The sequence below is a fragment of the Tenrec ecaudatus genome, chromosome 1 (assembly GCF_050624435.1).
Source record: "Tenrec ecaudatus isolate mTenEca1 chromosome 1, mTenEca1.hap1, whole genome shotgun sequence".
In the NCBI taxonomy this organism is placed as follows: domain Eukaryota; kingdom Metazoa; phylum Chordata; class Mammalia; order Afrosoricida; family Tenrecidae; genus Tenrec; species Tenrec ecaudatus.
This window is the reverse complement of record NC_134530.1, coordinates 297,893,394-297,908,878: the sequence shown is the minus strand read 5'-3', so window position 1 is coordinate 297,908,878 and position 15,485 is coordinate 297,893,394. Positions and strand designations below refer to the sequence as shown.

Below are 15,485 nucleotides of genomic sequence, written 5' to 3'. Positions count from 1 at the left end.
GGCGCCTCTGGATTGACCTGAATCACCAGCATTTGAGATACTAACCAGGTTCTTAAGCATTTGCATCCCCCGCCCCCAGATATGGAAACTGGTTAGTAACTGTTCCCATCACCTTTTTCAAGTCATCAGAGAAGCTGGATTGTATGCAGAAGAGTGCAACATCAGGGTTGGAGGAAGGCTGCTTAACAACCCGCGGTCTGCCAACGACACAACCTTGCTTGCTGAAAGTGAGGAGGAATTGAAGCAACTTGCTGATGAAGATCAATGATTGGAGCCTTCAGTGTGGATTATAACTCAAAATGCTCGCACCTGGTAACATCCTGATAAATGAGGAAAAGGTAGAAGTTGTCAAGGATTTTGTTTTACTTGGATGCACAATCAAAGTATGGAAGCAGCAGTCAAGAGATCAAAAGATGTGTTGCATTAGGTGTATCTTCTGCACAAGATTGCTTTAGAGTGTTGAAGAGCACTTTGAGGGCTAAGGTGTGCCTGACCCAAGCCGTGGTGCTCTTCATTGACTAGTATGCATGTGAAAGTTGGACATTGAATAAGGAAGACCAAAGAAGAACAGGTGCATTTGAATTGTGGAGCCAGAGAACCATATTGAAAATACCCTTCACTGCTGTATAGGAAGAAGTAAGGTCAGAGTGCTAGAGGCAAGGATGGCAAGACTTCTCTTACAACTTTGAACATATTTTGAGGAGAGAACAGTCCCTAGAGAAAGGCATCTTGTTTGGTAAAGTGGAAGACCAGCCTTAAAAGAAGAAGGTCCTCAATGGCATGGATTGACACAGTGGCTGCATCATGGAGCTCCGCACAGGAACAATTGTGAGGAGGGCGCAGGACTGGGCTGTGTTTTGTTCGGTTGCGCATAGGGTCACTGTGGGTCCAAGCTGACTCCATGGAACCTAAAAACAAAATGACTCTTGTCTGTGGGCAACTGAGAGAAAAGGAAAATAGAAAAGTTGTATCCTAAAAGTTTATAAGCATGGATGTTTCTGTATGGTTGAGAGAGAACCCTGGGTTTCCATTTGAATTTTAATAGCATATGTATCCATTCTATTATGATCATGAAGTCAGGGACAGTGATGGAGTGGTTATGGAGTGTTGGGCTGCTAACTACAAGGTCAACAGTTAGAAATTACAAGCTGCTCTGTGGAAGAAAGATGAGGCTTTCTATTCCCCAAAAAAGAGTTACAGTCTCAGAAACCCACAGAGAGAGTTCTTCCCTATCCTGTAGGGTCACTATGAGTCAGAATCAAATTGGTGGCAGTGAGCTAATTAAAAGGCAAGGAAGGAAATGCAGAGTAGACCAACAGTACACATCAGGTTTGGCTGCATCATTTCAGTGTTACCAAGACTTCTCAGATCCAAACCTAAGACGGACGAGCTCAGTAGTCATTTTCAGATCCATCCCCTGGAACGTGAATAAGCAGCAAAATGCATGAAGCCAGCTTTGTTTACTACTTTCCCAGAGTGCATTATAACCTTTGAATTGACCTGGGTAACCGACTATTTTCACAAGGTTACTTTAACACCTGGATAGGTCAATGTAAAAGAAAGTACCCCAGCTTTGAAATAATCAGGTTTGGTTTTACTTTAAATCCCTGGGTGATAGAAATGCAATGCACTTGGCCACTAACCTAAAAGTTGGTGGTTTGACTCCACTGAGTGGTGCTGCTAAAGAAAGTTCTGGCAATTTGCTACTGAAAAGATCATGGTGAGGGAGGGGGAGTGCAGGGTGGGGATGCAAGACCCATCTGTAGGCAACTGGACATCCCCTTATAGAAGGGTTGCAAGGAGGAGACGAGCCAGTCAGGGTGCAGTGTAGCAATGATGAAACATACAACTGTCCTCAAGTTCCTAAATGCCCCCCCCACCCCCACCACCACTATCATGATCCCAATTCTACCTTACAAATCTGGCTAGGATGTACCCTGGTACAAATAGAAACTGGAAACACAGGGAATCCAGGGAGGATGATTCCTTCAGGACCAGTGGTGTGAGTGGCGATACTGGCAGGGAGGGAACCGATTATAAGGATCTACATATAGCCTCCTCCCTGAGGGGTGGACAACAGAAAAGTGGGTGAAAGGAGAGGTTGGACAGTGTGAGATATGACAAAATAATAAATTATAATTTATGTATAATAATTTATCAAGGGTTCATGAGGGAGGGGAAAATGAGGAGCTGATGCCAAGGACTTAAGTGGAGAACAAATGTTTTGAGAATGATGAGGATAACGAATGTACACATGCACTTTACACAATTGATGTATGTATGGATTATGATAAGAGTTGTATGAGCCCCCAATAAAATGATTTTTTTTAAAAGGTGGTGGGGGGAAGATCACAGGCCAAAAAACCCCAATAAGGTAGTTCTACTCTCACCTGAGTTAACGCAATGCCTGTCGGTTGCTATTAGTTGTCTTGTTTGTTCGGTTTTGTTTTTTAAAAATGGATTCCCAATGAAATGTACAACTTTCATCTAGTTCTTTAATGTTTCCACCCCCCATTACCATGACCCCAATTCTACCTTACATATCCGGGTAGATCAGATCATATACACTGGTACAGATAATAGCTGAAACACAGGGAATCCTGGACAGATAAAGCCCTCAGGATGGTAAACAAGTGGCCATCTAGCTCAGAAGCAACAAAGCCCACATGGAAGAACACACCAGCCTGTGTGATCACGAGTTGCTGAAGGGATCAGTTATCAGGCATCAAAGAATAAAAAATCATATCATTGGGTGCACACCTGCATGATACATTCACAGAGGACAAATGGGTGCATAAACAAATGTGGCAAAGAAAGCTGATGGTGCCCAGCTATCAAAAGGTATAATGTCTGGGGTCTTAAAGGCTTAAAGGTAAACAAGCGGCCATCTAGCTCAGAAGCAACAAAACCCACGTGGAAGAAGCACATCAGTCTGTGTGATCAAGAGGTGTCGAAGGGCTCAGGTATAAGGTATCATCAGAACAAAAAAAAATCTTACCATAGTGAATTAGGGGGGCAGTGCAGAGTGGAGACCCAAAGTCCATTTGTCAGCCATTAGAAATCCCCTTGCAGAGGGGTCTAGGGGAGGAGATGAGCCAGTCAAGATGCAATGTAGCACCGATGAAAAATGCAACTTTCCTCTAGTTCCTAAATGCTTCCCCCCGCCACCCCCCCCCCCCGCCACTATCATGATCCGAATTCTACCTTGCAAGTCTGGCTAGACCAGAGGATGTACACTGGTACAAATAGGAACTGGAGACACAGGGAATCCAGGGTGGATGATACCTTCAGGCCCAGCGGTGTGAGTGGCGATACTGGGAGGGTAAAGGGAGGGTGGGTTGGAAAGAGGGAACCAGTTATAAGGATCTACATGTGACCACCTCCCTGGGGGTGGACAACAGAAAAGTGGATGAAGGCAGACGTCGGACAGGGCAAGTTATGACAAAATAATAATCTATAAATTATCAAGAGTTCAAGAGGGAGGGGGGAGCGGGAAGGGAGGGGAAAAATGAGGACCTGATGCCAGAGACTTAAGTGGAGAGCAAATGTTTTGAGAATGATGAGGGCAATGAATGTACAGATGTGCTTTACACAATTGATGCATGTATGGATTGTGATAAGAGTTATATGAACCCTTAATAAAACAAGTAAAAAAAAACCCCTCAGGATATAATGAAAGTAGTGATGCCAGGAGGAAAAGGGGAAGGTGGGGGGAGAAAGGGGGAAACCAATCACAATGATCTACATATAAACCCCTACCAGGGTGACGAACAACAGAAAAGTGGGTGAAATGAGACATCGGTGAGTGTAAGACATGAAAAATAATTATAAATTATCAAGGGTTCATGAAGGAGGGAGGGTGGGGAAGAGGGAAAATGAACTGATACCAAGGGCTCAAGTAGAAAGAAAATGTTTTGAAGAATGATGATGGCAACATATGTACAAATGCACTTGACACAATGAATGGATGGATTGTGATAAGAGCTGTATGAGCCCACATAAAATGATTTTAAAAATAATAATTAAAATGATTTCCATTTGGGATCTTGCCATAGTTTTCCTCAAGTGACTTGCTGTGTTTGCATCTCCACTGCCTCCTTTGTAAAATTCTGAGGGTACTCCTGACCTCACTAGCTTTGGAGGGGACAGTTAAATGAAATAAGGCAGGTGGAAGTGTTTATCCCAAAGGATGGAAGATAGGTAAGCCATGTTTCCCTAAACTAGAGGAAAGTGTTAAAAAAAATTCACTCATTGACTGAGTAAATGAATGACTTATTGTATAGGCAGAAAATGAGGGTAGTGATATCAAATTTCCACAGTACCTATGGTCAGGTAGCTCCCACTTTCCATGGAACTCCCAGGGAATAACTATTGATTCCTCTTCCAAAGGCATGGCCCCCTCCGTGGAAGCCTTCGATAAGCTGATGAAGAGTGTGGTGGCCGAGTTCCTAAGGAACAGCAGGACCCTGGCTGGTGATGTGGAGATACATGTAAGTAGCCCTTCCCTCACAGCAGGACTTTCTGTGCAGAGTTCTGAATGAGCAGCCCAGCCACTTGCCAACTCCAATGACACGATGAGATTCTGCTGTTTCTCTTCTCTGATTGTTATTGAGTCAGCCCCATGAATGCCAAAGTAGAACTGTGTACCAGGGGGCCTGCAAGGGCTGATTTTGTGGAAGTAGATTGCCAGGCTTTCCCCCTCCATAGACTCAAATCCCCAGCCATTCATTTATCAGCTGAGCAAGCTAACTGTTGGCACCACCCAGGGACTCCTTAGGTCAGGCGGGGGTAGAGAACATCTGGCCTACTGGTGCGGTAGTGACATCATCAACACCAGTTAACGTCACACACGTCACCAACGACAAGCCATTTTAGCCAGCATATGAGGGGTGAGTTGATTAAATGTTTGATCAATGATAGCAGGCTAATTTTTAAGTTCTAATTTCATATGACCCAAAATGTTATTATAAATATCCAAATGGCCCTTGGCAGAAAAAAAGGTGCCCCACCCCTCCCTTCCCTAGGGAGCAAAAATATTTACTAATTCTTCCATTTAATCAGTCATGTAGCACTCATTGACTGAGCCTACCAGGTTCTGTTCTAGAAACTGGCAACAGAAAAATGAACAAGGCAGGCTAACTCCCTATACTGACAGAACTTTCATTTTAAGTTTGAGATAAAACACTACATGTGAACATATAGACAGATTCAGGGCCATGAACAAAATTACCGCTGGGTTGTGATATAGAAAGTTGTAGGAGCATATTAGTTGACTTTGAGTCCGCCCCAGACCCATGGTCATTCAAGCATGATGATCAATACTCCTCTCTGTCCCATACCATTCCCAGGACCAGGTAAAGATCTGATGATTGTAATCTATATGGATTTCATGGGCTAGTTTATTCATAAGTAGAATACCAGGCCTTTCTTGTTAGTCCATTTACTAGAAGTTCTGCTGAAACCTTTCAGCATCCCAGCAACACACAAGCTTCTACCAACTGCCAGGTGGGGATTGTTTAAGCGCTTTTTCCCTCATATCATCCCTTAGGCTATACATTGATGAGTGTAATGTATTCAGCCAATTGAAAACTTAAAAAAAAATCATGAAAGGTTTTTATTTGCTTTTCCTTTCTCACTCAATTTCTTTCTTTTCTTTTTCTTCCTTCCTTCCTTCTTTCCTTCCTTCTTTCTTTTCTTTCTTTCTTTCTTTCTTTCTTTCTTTCTTTCTTTCTTTTCTTTCTTTCTTTCTTTCTTTCACCTGTCTTTGTTGTCTGGCAGAGACTGTAATTTCTAATCTCCCTGCCTGTAGATTTCTCAGCAAGGACACAACACAGCTTTAAAAAATCATTTTATTGGGGGCTCGCACAACTCTTATCACAATCCATCCATCCATCCATTGTGTTAAGCAAATTTGTACATTTTCTTTCTACTTCAGCCTTTGGTATCAGCTTCTCATTTCCCCCCCCCCTTCTCCCCCCCATGAACCCTTGATAACTTATAAATTATTATTTTGTCATATCTTACACTGTCTGACATCTCACTCCACCTACTTTTCTGTTGTTCATCCCCCAGGGAGGGGGTTATATGTAGATCCTTGTGATCAGTTTCCCCTTTCTACCCCACCTTCACCTTCACCTCCTGGGTATCGCTACTCTCATTATTGATCCTGAGGGGGCTATCTGTCCTGGATTCCCTGTGTTTCCAGTTCTTGTCTGTACCAGTGTACATCCTCTAGTCTAGCTGGATCTGTAAGGCAGAATTGGGATCATGTTAATGGGGGTGGAGGGAAACAACACAGCTTATTTTAGAGGCATGAAAGATCCAATTATTTTCGTTGTGAATGATAGGGGGTATCAGATAATCATTTGTGCATTCAACAAGTTAAACAACATATCAAACTTCCCTATGGTTTTGTCCTGTTCACCACTCATTGCCAATCTCCCTCTTGCAGTATATTATCTCCTTCTGCAGCCAAGTTAACACTGTCTAACCTCAAGTCTATAGGTTCCCAGACTCATAGGTCCTACCACCCCCTTTACAGTAAAAATAAAACTCCTCAGTGCCCCTTGACAAGTAAGAACTTTTCCCCCAGCGCACAATCCAGGATAAATTGTAAGTATCTGCTGTTGCCGCCTCCTGCACAGTTCCACCTTTCCCCAGGGGGTGCTGTCCCACATTGGGAAACACTAACCTATTGCTTCCCCTTCTCTCCCTTCCTTTTGAAGCCCTGGCAACCATGAAAGTCGGTTTCTTTTGGTTTAAAATCTTTTATCTTGATTTACACATACATACAGACACACATGTGCGCGCACACACACATCAATGGTTTCATACCTTATTTGTCCTTTTGAGATTGACTAGCTTCATGCAGCATAATATCTCCACATCCATCCATGGCATAAGGTGCTCACAGTTTCATCATTATTCCTTAACAATGTATAATATTTCATTGAGTTTATGTGCCAGAGTTAATTTATCCATTTTCCCATGGATAGACATTTAGGTCATTTCCATCTCGAAGATCCAATTCTTGAATAAAATGTGTGGCTAGAGGTTAAAGAAAGCAAAAAGGGATTTTCTCTTTACTCTTTTCCAACTAGACATTGCATGCCCCGCCCGCACAGCAGTTTTGGGAATCCAGAGATGAGGGCTATACAAGGGGCTTCAGGATGGTTCACATTTGCCACATTTTAGTTTGTCACATATAAGAAAACAAAGATTGTTTTCATGTCTTCCATTTGTATGTAATATTGCTGCTGAAATGGCCATTCATGAAAGAAAGGGAACACGAATATACCCAAGTGCTCCCGTTGAATGTCCCCTGAGCTATCCAAAACTTGTAGTCTGCTCCTTTCTCAGACTTCTTGTCTCCAAGAAATTCTGTGTGCAGTGAGTCAATGGCTGAGTTTCATATATTGTGAGGTAAAATCGCTGAACACCAACCTATAAAAAAGGGAAATAGTACTCCCAATACACTGAGAGAGTCATGAATGACTGAGCACTAATGAAATAACGATGGCATCATTGTTGTTAGTGTTAATTAACATTGATATTGCACTTCTTGGGCACACACTGTATTACTGTAATTCTTATTAGTCATTTCTCACAAATTTCTAGACAACAGTTCTTTCCTGGGGAATAATGAGGCTTAGCAAGAGCTATATTTAACTTTGCATGTTAAAGAAAAAAGAAGTTGAATTTGCATACCAAGTAAGTCTCTTCAAATTGCATAGTAAACAGTCCCTCAAATCCTTTAGTTAGAACAAAGCGAATTATAAATAAAATGTAGTTTGATTTATATGAAAACTTTCCGTCATTGCACCCTGCAGCCTGAGAGCACTCAAATGCAGGAAGATTGTCAATAATGAATAAGTAATGCTTTAAGCAACTTGCTTCCCACTGATTCATTAAAAGCATAAAAGGATGAGAGAAAGAGGAAAACTGTTCCATCTGCAAGTTAAACTGGTCGTCCCACACAAAGGAAAATACAGGCGCTCAGGGTCCATCTGCCTGTGACTTTAACAGTTTGAACAAGTCATTTATTTTTTTCTCTCGTCTCGAACCATGTGTCCTCAGCATTAAGCTTGCAGCTGCTGCTGCTCACATATGCCAGAAGTGGGAGGGGGGTGAACTTTGTTCCCAGAACACACCTGTTGCATAGGGAAAAAACCCAACAAACCCAAACCACACACACACACCCTCACACACAACCCTTGCATACCTGATTGTGCAGTATGGAAATTTGAGAATGACACAAATGTCCACCCTATTCAGTCGTGTCCCTGGGCTCACAGATACTGATAATGAACAAGGGCGGCCAAGCTATGATTTGCCGTCTGTCTCCATGTGTCGGCTGCTGCTTGAGCTTAATTTACTGAACACTCAATAGTCTATTGATGAAACAGACCACAAAAAAGGGGAGCTAATAGCTACAATTAGGAAGCACTGCTGAACTGAAGAACATAACAGGTTTAGAAAAGATTAGATCTTGTAAAGCCTCCTTGTATGCTATGGAAACCAAAGGGCTTATTTAAATTACCCTTCAGCCCTGCAATATTGGCACAGCTTGCACCCCTTTTAAGAAAGACTCAACAGTGGATAATTTTGTAATGGCTGTTTAGTGTAAATAAAGTCCTCAAGGGGATAGGAAAGGACCCCCTAGAAGTGGTACCTTCATAATACCAAGCCCTTGGTTGGACAGCATTGATCCTTAAAGTGATTAGTATGATAGTTTATTTAACCAAAAAATCCTGTTGCTATTCATGGTATGTGAAACTAACCTCAGGTAAATGATTTGGAAAATTATTAAACCATCCCCAGTCCCATAGCTCTTTCTAACACAAATCTTTCTGATGGGGTATTGGTGTTGCATTTTAAATATTTCTAAAAGTCTGGAATATTTGTTTTCTGTATTGATTAAGATGTATGAGAAATTTATTCTCTAATTATGTAATAAAATACGACACTCCTGCAGTTTGAACAGAAGGGCTGTCACATCCGTTTAAGAAGGTTTGACACACAAAGCATCATTAGATTCAGCAACGAGCTGCACTGTGCAATGTCTTTGAATCCCTCAAGTTGATAAAGGATGAATATTTTTGACAATTATTATAGCCTCATAATCATGATCAACGATGCTCGATGTTTCCAGTCTCTGCATTTTACTCAAAACATCTGCACAAATACTTTGCTGCTGTTGTGTCACTCTGGTTCTGGTGAAGTCATGAGTCAAAGAGTAACATCATGCAATGTTGCTCACCAATCACTGACTGTCACCTTGGTCCCAGCTCATGGTAATCTTATATATGTCAGAATATAACTGTGTTCTGTAGGGATTTGGGAAGTAAATCCCCAGGAGTTTCCTCATAGATGTCTTTGTGTGGACTGGAACCTCTAATCTATTAGTTTGTGACACAGTGAAAATGGATTGCCCCATTCAGGAACTCCCTGACTCTAATGAGCAGTTCATGTTTGAATCTTGCTACACCCTTGACTTTGAACATGTCCTTCGGACTCTTTAGGCGGTTGTTTGTGGGGAGGTTCCAATTCTCATGGTCCATGCTGCAGTGACTCACCAGGGTCTCAGCAGGAGCGCAGGAGAGGGCTAGTCAGTTTCTAAAGGAAGAGCTTGCAATAGAGTTTACCCCATCACCGTTGTAACAAGCAGTGAAGCACCACACCAGGGAAGTACCTGAACCACCCAGACATGAGAAACAAGTGGAAGGAAGCATGTCAGTGAAAAGAAACAAAGATCACAAAGGATCAAATACCCTACTGAACGATGGTGTGGGAGGAACCCGGACTCCTTCCTTTGAGAAGGACCGCAGGTCTCCAGTAGGCTGTGCTTCTCAGTGATACAGGTTGTCACTTCCTCTTGTTCCTGTACCTACATGTGGAATGAAGAATAACTTTATTTATAGCATAAATCATATAAAATCCTGCATGCTTATTTATTTGTGTGACTAAATAATGTTCATATGCTGCCTATGATTTTAGAAGGACTAGATGGGGAATTTGTACTCCTGAAAATAGCCACTTACATTTTGTCCTTGCTTTACAATCTGGGCCTACACTGGCTCCCTCTCCTCATCCCCAAGCCCCCAGCCCCACACCCATTTCTAAAGCAGCAGTGGGGGGTTACCTCAACAAACCAGCCCATCTGTGTTGGTCTCCCTTACTCTCCAGCTCCGCCTTCAACACACATCGGTTTGCCCACAGCTTTCTAAGTTGGAGGAAATTGTTCTAATTTGAGCATTTGGGTTTTTTATTAGACCTAGGCAAAACCCACCAGGAGGTGGATTGACACAGTGGCTGCAACAATGGGCTCAAATGAGGGAATCTTTGCAAGTATGGGGCAGGACCAGGCAAGGTTTCCTTCTATTGGGGATAGGGTCATCCTGAAGCAGGCCTGGCTTAGTAGCACTTCACAGCAAAGGATACTTCAGTCATCTCAAGGCCACAGAATATATGTCTACTTTTCTCCTTTTCTAGTGGAAGGCATATCAAGAATTCAATTTCTCAGTTTTACACAGGATTTCAATGGAGAATCTCTTTTTCTTATTGTCTTTACTATTTAACGGTGGTCAGATATTTTAGGGATCAGAGGGTCTTGAACCTCATCTCTTCCAGTCATGTAGCTCACTTAAATACCGGTGTATTCTCTTCTTCTACTGCTGCTTCTCCTCCTCCTCCCTGTCCTCATTCCTTCTATTCTCCTACCCACACCTCCCTAGCCATTTCTTTTCCTCTTCCTCTCTCCTATCGCCTACCCACCACCCCCTCCTCCTTCCAGATAAGGGGATAGCAAACGAGAGAGGCTAGGTGTTCTGTTCACGGAACAGGAATTTGGCTTGCACAGATCAGTAATAGCAAAGGTGTAGAATCTTGAAAGTACCATGGACTACCAGAAGAGCAAACCAATCTGTCTAGAAAGAAGTACAGACAGCAAGCTCCTTAATAGCCAGGATAGTGAGAGTCCACCTTGTGTATTTTGGGCATGTTATCAAGAGAGAGCCCTCCCTGGAGAAGGACATGATGCTTGGTAAGGTGGGGGGCAGTGACACAGAGGCCAATCCTCTACATGATGGATTGGCACATGGCTGCAGTGGGTTCAAATGGAACAATTGTGAGGAGGGTGCAGGGCCTGATGGCATTTCGTTCTGTTGTGCATGAGGTAGCTATGAGTTAGAGCCAACTAGACAGCACCCGACAACAGTAGTAATTCATTGCACTGGCAGATTCCAGGCGTTGACTCTGTTATGCAGTTGAGTCCTCTGCCATCTTTGTGGATGGCTTGGTCCATAGTTCAGGAGCAAGAAGGAACTGAATTTCCGCCTGACTCCCGCCTTCTGCACTCTATAGCTGCAAACTTTCTCCAAAACCTCCAGATGATGAGGGGAAGTCATTACAATGGCAGGCACAGGCACAATGGCAGAGGACAACGTGACGTTGCATTGGATGCATGTCTGTGATGGATCGCCTCCGAGAGGCGTGAGTGAGGCAACAGGCAGAATGGTCACCTCAAGACAGGTAGACTGAGTCCATTGACCTGGCCCTAGCCTGGGATGCTACGCACAGTTCTTTGGGCACTAGATTTGTAGTATTCAGAAAAGTCACAGACAGATCCATCTCCGTTATCATTTCTTTCCAAGAATGTAGAGAATCTATATCCTCAATGTTAACTAGATACTTTGCTACCAAACATACACTTTGGAGCTTTTAAGTCATTGCCTTAAGTCAACAGTTCCTTCAGGGACTAATTTCAGTTTAAGATTTACAAGTTAGGGAGAAAAGTGGGGGTTGAAAGTGAAATGATAATGGAGGGAGCAGGGCAGTAATCCACCCAGGGGGAGAGTACTGGTCTTGTCTCCACAGAATCAGGAGTGGGCATGCAGACCCTAGCGTAATGCACCAAACCATGAGGGCAGCGAGGCCACGTGGAAGGATGCTTGAAAAGAGAGAGCTACAAGGCTGGCCCCAACCAGAGCCAAACTGACCCTCTCCAGGGAAGTGGGTGTGGCAGAGAGCAGAACTGAACCTACAGGTTGGGGAGAGGGGCCAGCATGCCACACCCACAGGGACACAGGCCTGGAGGGAGGAAGAGAAAGAGAGCCAGACTGGACCCCAAGCTGGCACACTAGGCTTGGAGGATGACATCCCTGTGAGGAGCTCATGGGACATAGAGGGCACTGGATAAATGACAACAACACATGTCATGCTGTCCCCTTACTGGAGCAGACTGTGACAGGGGATGTTTCTGGGGTCACATGGGAGGGAAGCAGCGTGGTATGAACCCCCTAAGATGGAGCAAATGAAGAAGGGAGCATACTTGGATCCAGAGGAGAAACCACAGGACTCCCGGTTCAGGGGTATAGGGGTGCATGGGAGAGGAGGAGGTGGGAGAAAAGAAGTGGTATTAGCAAACTTGATGGCAACGGGCTATTATACACTCTGTGATCAGTAATGCTTGTCGGCACCAGCCAGCTGTTCCAATCTCCAGGAAGGTAGTTTTACATGGAGGTAACTGAACATGTACCTCAGGTCCTCATCTGTTTTCTGACCCTCCTTCTTCGCCTGTTGCTCCAGGGGAATAGAGAATAAATGTGGAAATTTGGATGGCCTGCTGAGCATACTTGGAATATTTTTACTGTTAGAAATTGGCTTTTAACACAGTGCAATCTCTGTCTGCATGTGTTTCTGTCTCTTTTACGGATGCACCCTTCGTGCATCAAGCCAACTGGCATTGAATTGCCTGTGATTGACAGCAACCCATGTGTGTCTGGGTAGAAGAGCGCTCCATAGCGTGCCCATGCATTGTTTGGAAGGAGCTAACCAGGGCTTTCTGAGATCTCGCTTGGTAGATGATAACCTCTAACCTTTCCTTCATTCTCTATCAGTCCAGTAAATCTAGACTTTTTAAGAATTTGAGTTCCGTTTAACATTTTTGTTCCCTCCATTGTGGTCCTGACCCAAAACAGTCAGTAATCAGGCATTCCCTAGTACTTCTGGTCTCAAAAGTGCATGAGGTTGTGCTTCATGTTGGCTTATTAGTCTACTTGACTAGTTTTTTTCTCTGAATATCTTTTATTCCAAAAGTATAGAGGATATCTTCCAGAGAGATGAATCTTGGCTGGCTACTTGGAATAACATTGAAGGTCCTACTCTGCAAACTAGGATGTAGGGGCTAGCGGCCTTTCCTTTTAAAAGACACCACTAGGATGGGATTACAACCCACCTCACTGCCGAGTGTGAGGTTATTAACTGTTGGCATCTTCAAAGAGAAACGCCTCAAGCAGGCTCACATTCACACGTTTAGGCAGTTGGACTTCATTATATCTTTTGAGGGGAGACACAATTCAATCCATTAACACATTGTTTATAGGGTGTTAGAATTTTGCTTGTTTATTTTTGGTCAAGGATTTTTTTAACATAGAATTTATCGTGAATGTATTAATAGTTTCTTTCTTTTATAAATTACAGCTTTGGAGGCATGGCTTAAAAAGACATTTCCCCCGATAATGCTATGACTTCATTTTATTACTTTTTGACACATACATTTGATCCATATTTGAGCTTCATGGTGTATGATGTAATATATGGATCCAATATTTTAGTTGCTGTCTGGTATTTCAACCGCCATTTATTCATCAGCTCATTTTCCCTAGTGATTGAAATACTGTCTTATCATGCCAATTGCTTATATGTTTTTGGGTCTATTTTTAAAAATTTTCTATTCATTTAACTATACTTTCAATCTATTCTAGTCTTACTACTACCTATTTTAATCACAGAGGAAATACCAAAATCTAAGTCCATGGCTGATAAGTCTATTTCAACTTATAGCAACCCCATAGGATAGAGTAGAACTGCCCATTTGGGTCTCAAGGCTCCAATATTTACCAAAGCAGACCATGGACCAGCTGGTGGATTCGAACTGCTGCTCTTTCAGTTAGTTAGCAGCTGAATATTTACCAACCATGTCACTGGGGCTCCTTGCAGAGGATGTAGATCAGTGGTTCTCAGCCTTCCTAATGCCGTGACCCTTTAATACAGTTCCTCATGTTGTGGTGACCCCAACCATAAAATTATTTTCATTGCTACTTCTTAACTGTAATTTTGCTAGTTATGAATCGGGAAAACCCTGCGAGAAGGGGTCACGACCCACAGGTTGAGCACCGCTGATAGAAAGGATGTTTAATATCCGGTAAGGTTAGTTCTTTCCAAGTCCCCGCCTTTCTTTCTATCTAGAGTTTTCTTTTGAGTGTTCTTACTTGTTTACATAAACTTCCAATTTTATCTTGTCTCATTCTTGGTGGTGTGGAGGCACTTACTCTAAAAATTGGAATCATGATAAATTTACAAATTTGTAAGGACATAATTTATGAGGGGGTACCCTCCAAACCTGGAATTGCGCTGGGCAGAGTGGAGCTTTCATAGTATGCATTTGTTCCTGCTAGGCGAGCATCCAGCAACTCACTCCGAGTTAGTTCACTCAATGGCATCACCTGGGAAGGCTCTCTCTGGTCATAGTGAATTTTTTCCTAAAAGCAATTTCACTCACACCTCGTTTTTGTGATGGTTGATTTAAGAGAAGAGTGTGCAGCTGTAAAATGTTGCTTTCCTATTCAGAGGAAAATGCCACAGAAACTATTGTGATGTTGAGCAAAGTTTACAGGAACAGCGTGATGGGAAAAACTCATGTGTACGTGTGGTTTTCTCATTTCAAAAAAGGTGAAATGTCAATTGATGACAAACTTCATTCTGGACGTCTGTCAACTTCCTGAATGGATGAAAATGATGACTCATAGTACATTGGGAGTTCATTCCACCAGGTCATGCTGTTAGTCAAGCTTTCTATTTAGAGGTTCTGGAAAGATTACATAACAATGTGCGATGAAAAAGCCCTGATTTGTGGCCAACAGGACTGGTTTTGCCACTACAAAAATGTACCTGCTCACACAGTCATCTCAGTGTACCAGTTTTTGGCAAAAACCAGCATGCTTCTCTTGTCCCACATACCTGACCCACCTGATCTCACTCTGTGCCACTTCCTTTTTGTTTCTGTGAAGAGGGGCATGAAAGGACAGCGATTTGACAATGTAGAAAAGGTGAGGAGAAAAAACGAGGGAGGTGCTGTCAGTCATCCAAACTGAGGGATTTGAAAAATGTTTCCAAGAATGGAATCGCAGATTTGACAAATGTATTAAGTGTAATGGAGAGTTCTTTGAAGGTGATACGGCTGTTTTTTTTTTTTAATAGCTAAATACATAGCTTTGAAGGGGGATTCCGTTTGGGGGGGGAGTATCCCTACGTATAATTGCATGATGTTGAGTGTTCTTATCCAAGAACAAGATAATCTCTTTCCATTGGTTCATACCTACCAATCCTTCACTGTCTCTTCCATGAATATTCCAGGGTTTTTTCAGTTTGTTTTTTTTGCACAATTATCAATTATTTTAACATAATTCCTGGTTTTCCTTGGGAGG

The 15,485-nt window shown here is 42.8% G+C and overlaps 1 protein-coding gene across 1 annotated transcript in view; it reads left to right on the top strand.

Moving 5' to 3' along the window:
• The window catches only part of CAP2 (cyclase associated actin cytoskeleton regulatory protein 2), a 218,096-nt gene that overhangs the window by 25,899 nt on the left and 176,712 nt on the right, over positions 1-15,485 (top strand). The window contains exon 3 of the mRNA XM_075532406.1: positions 4,390-4,490. Within this exon, the coding sequence (XP_075388521.1) occupies positions 4,390-4,490 (101 nt within the window). The remainder of the gene's footprint in view (positions 1-4,389; positions 4,491-15,485) is intronic.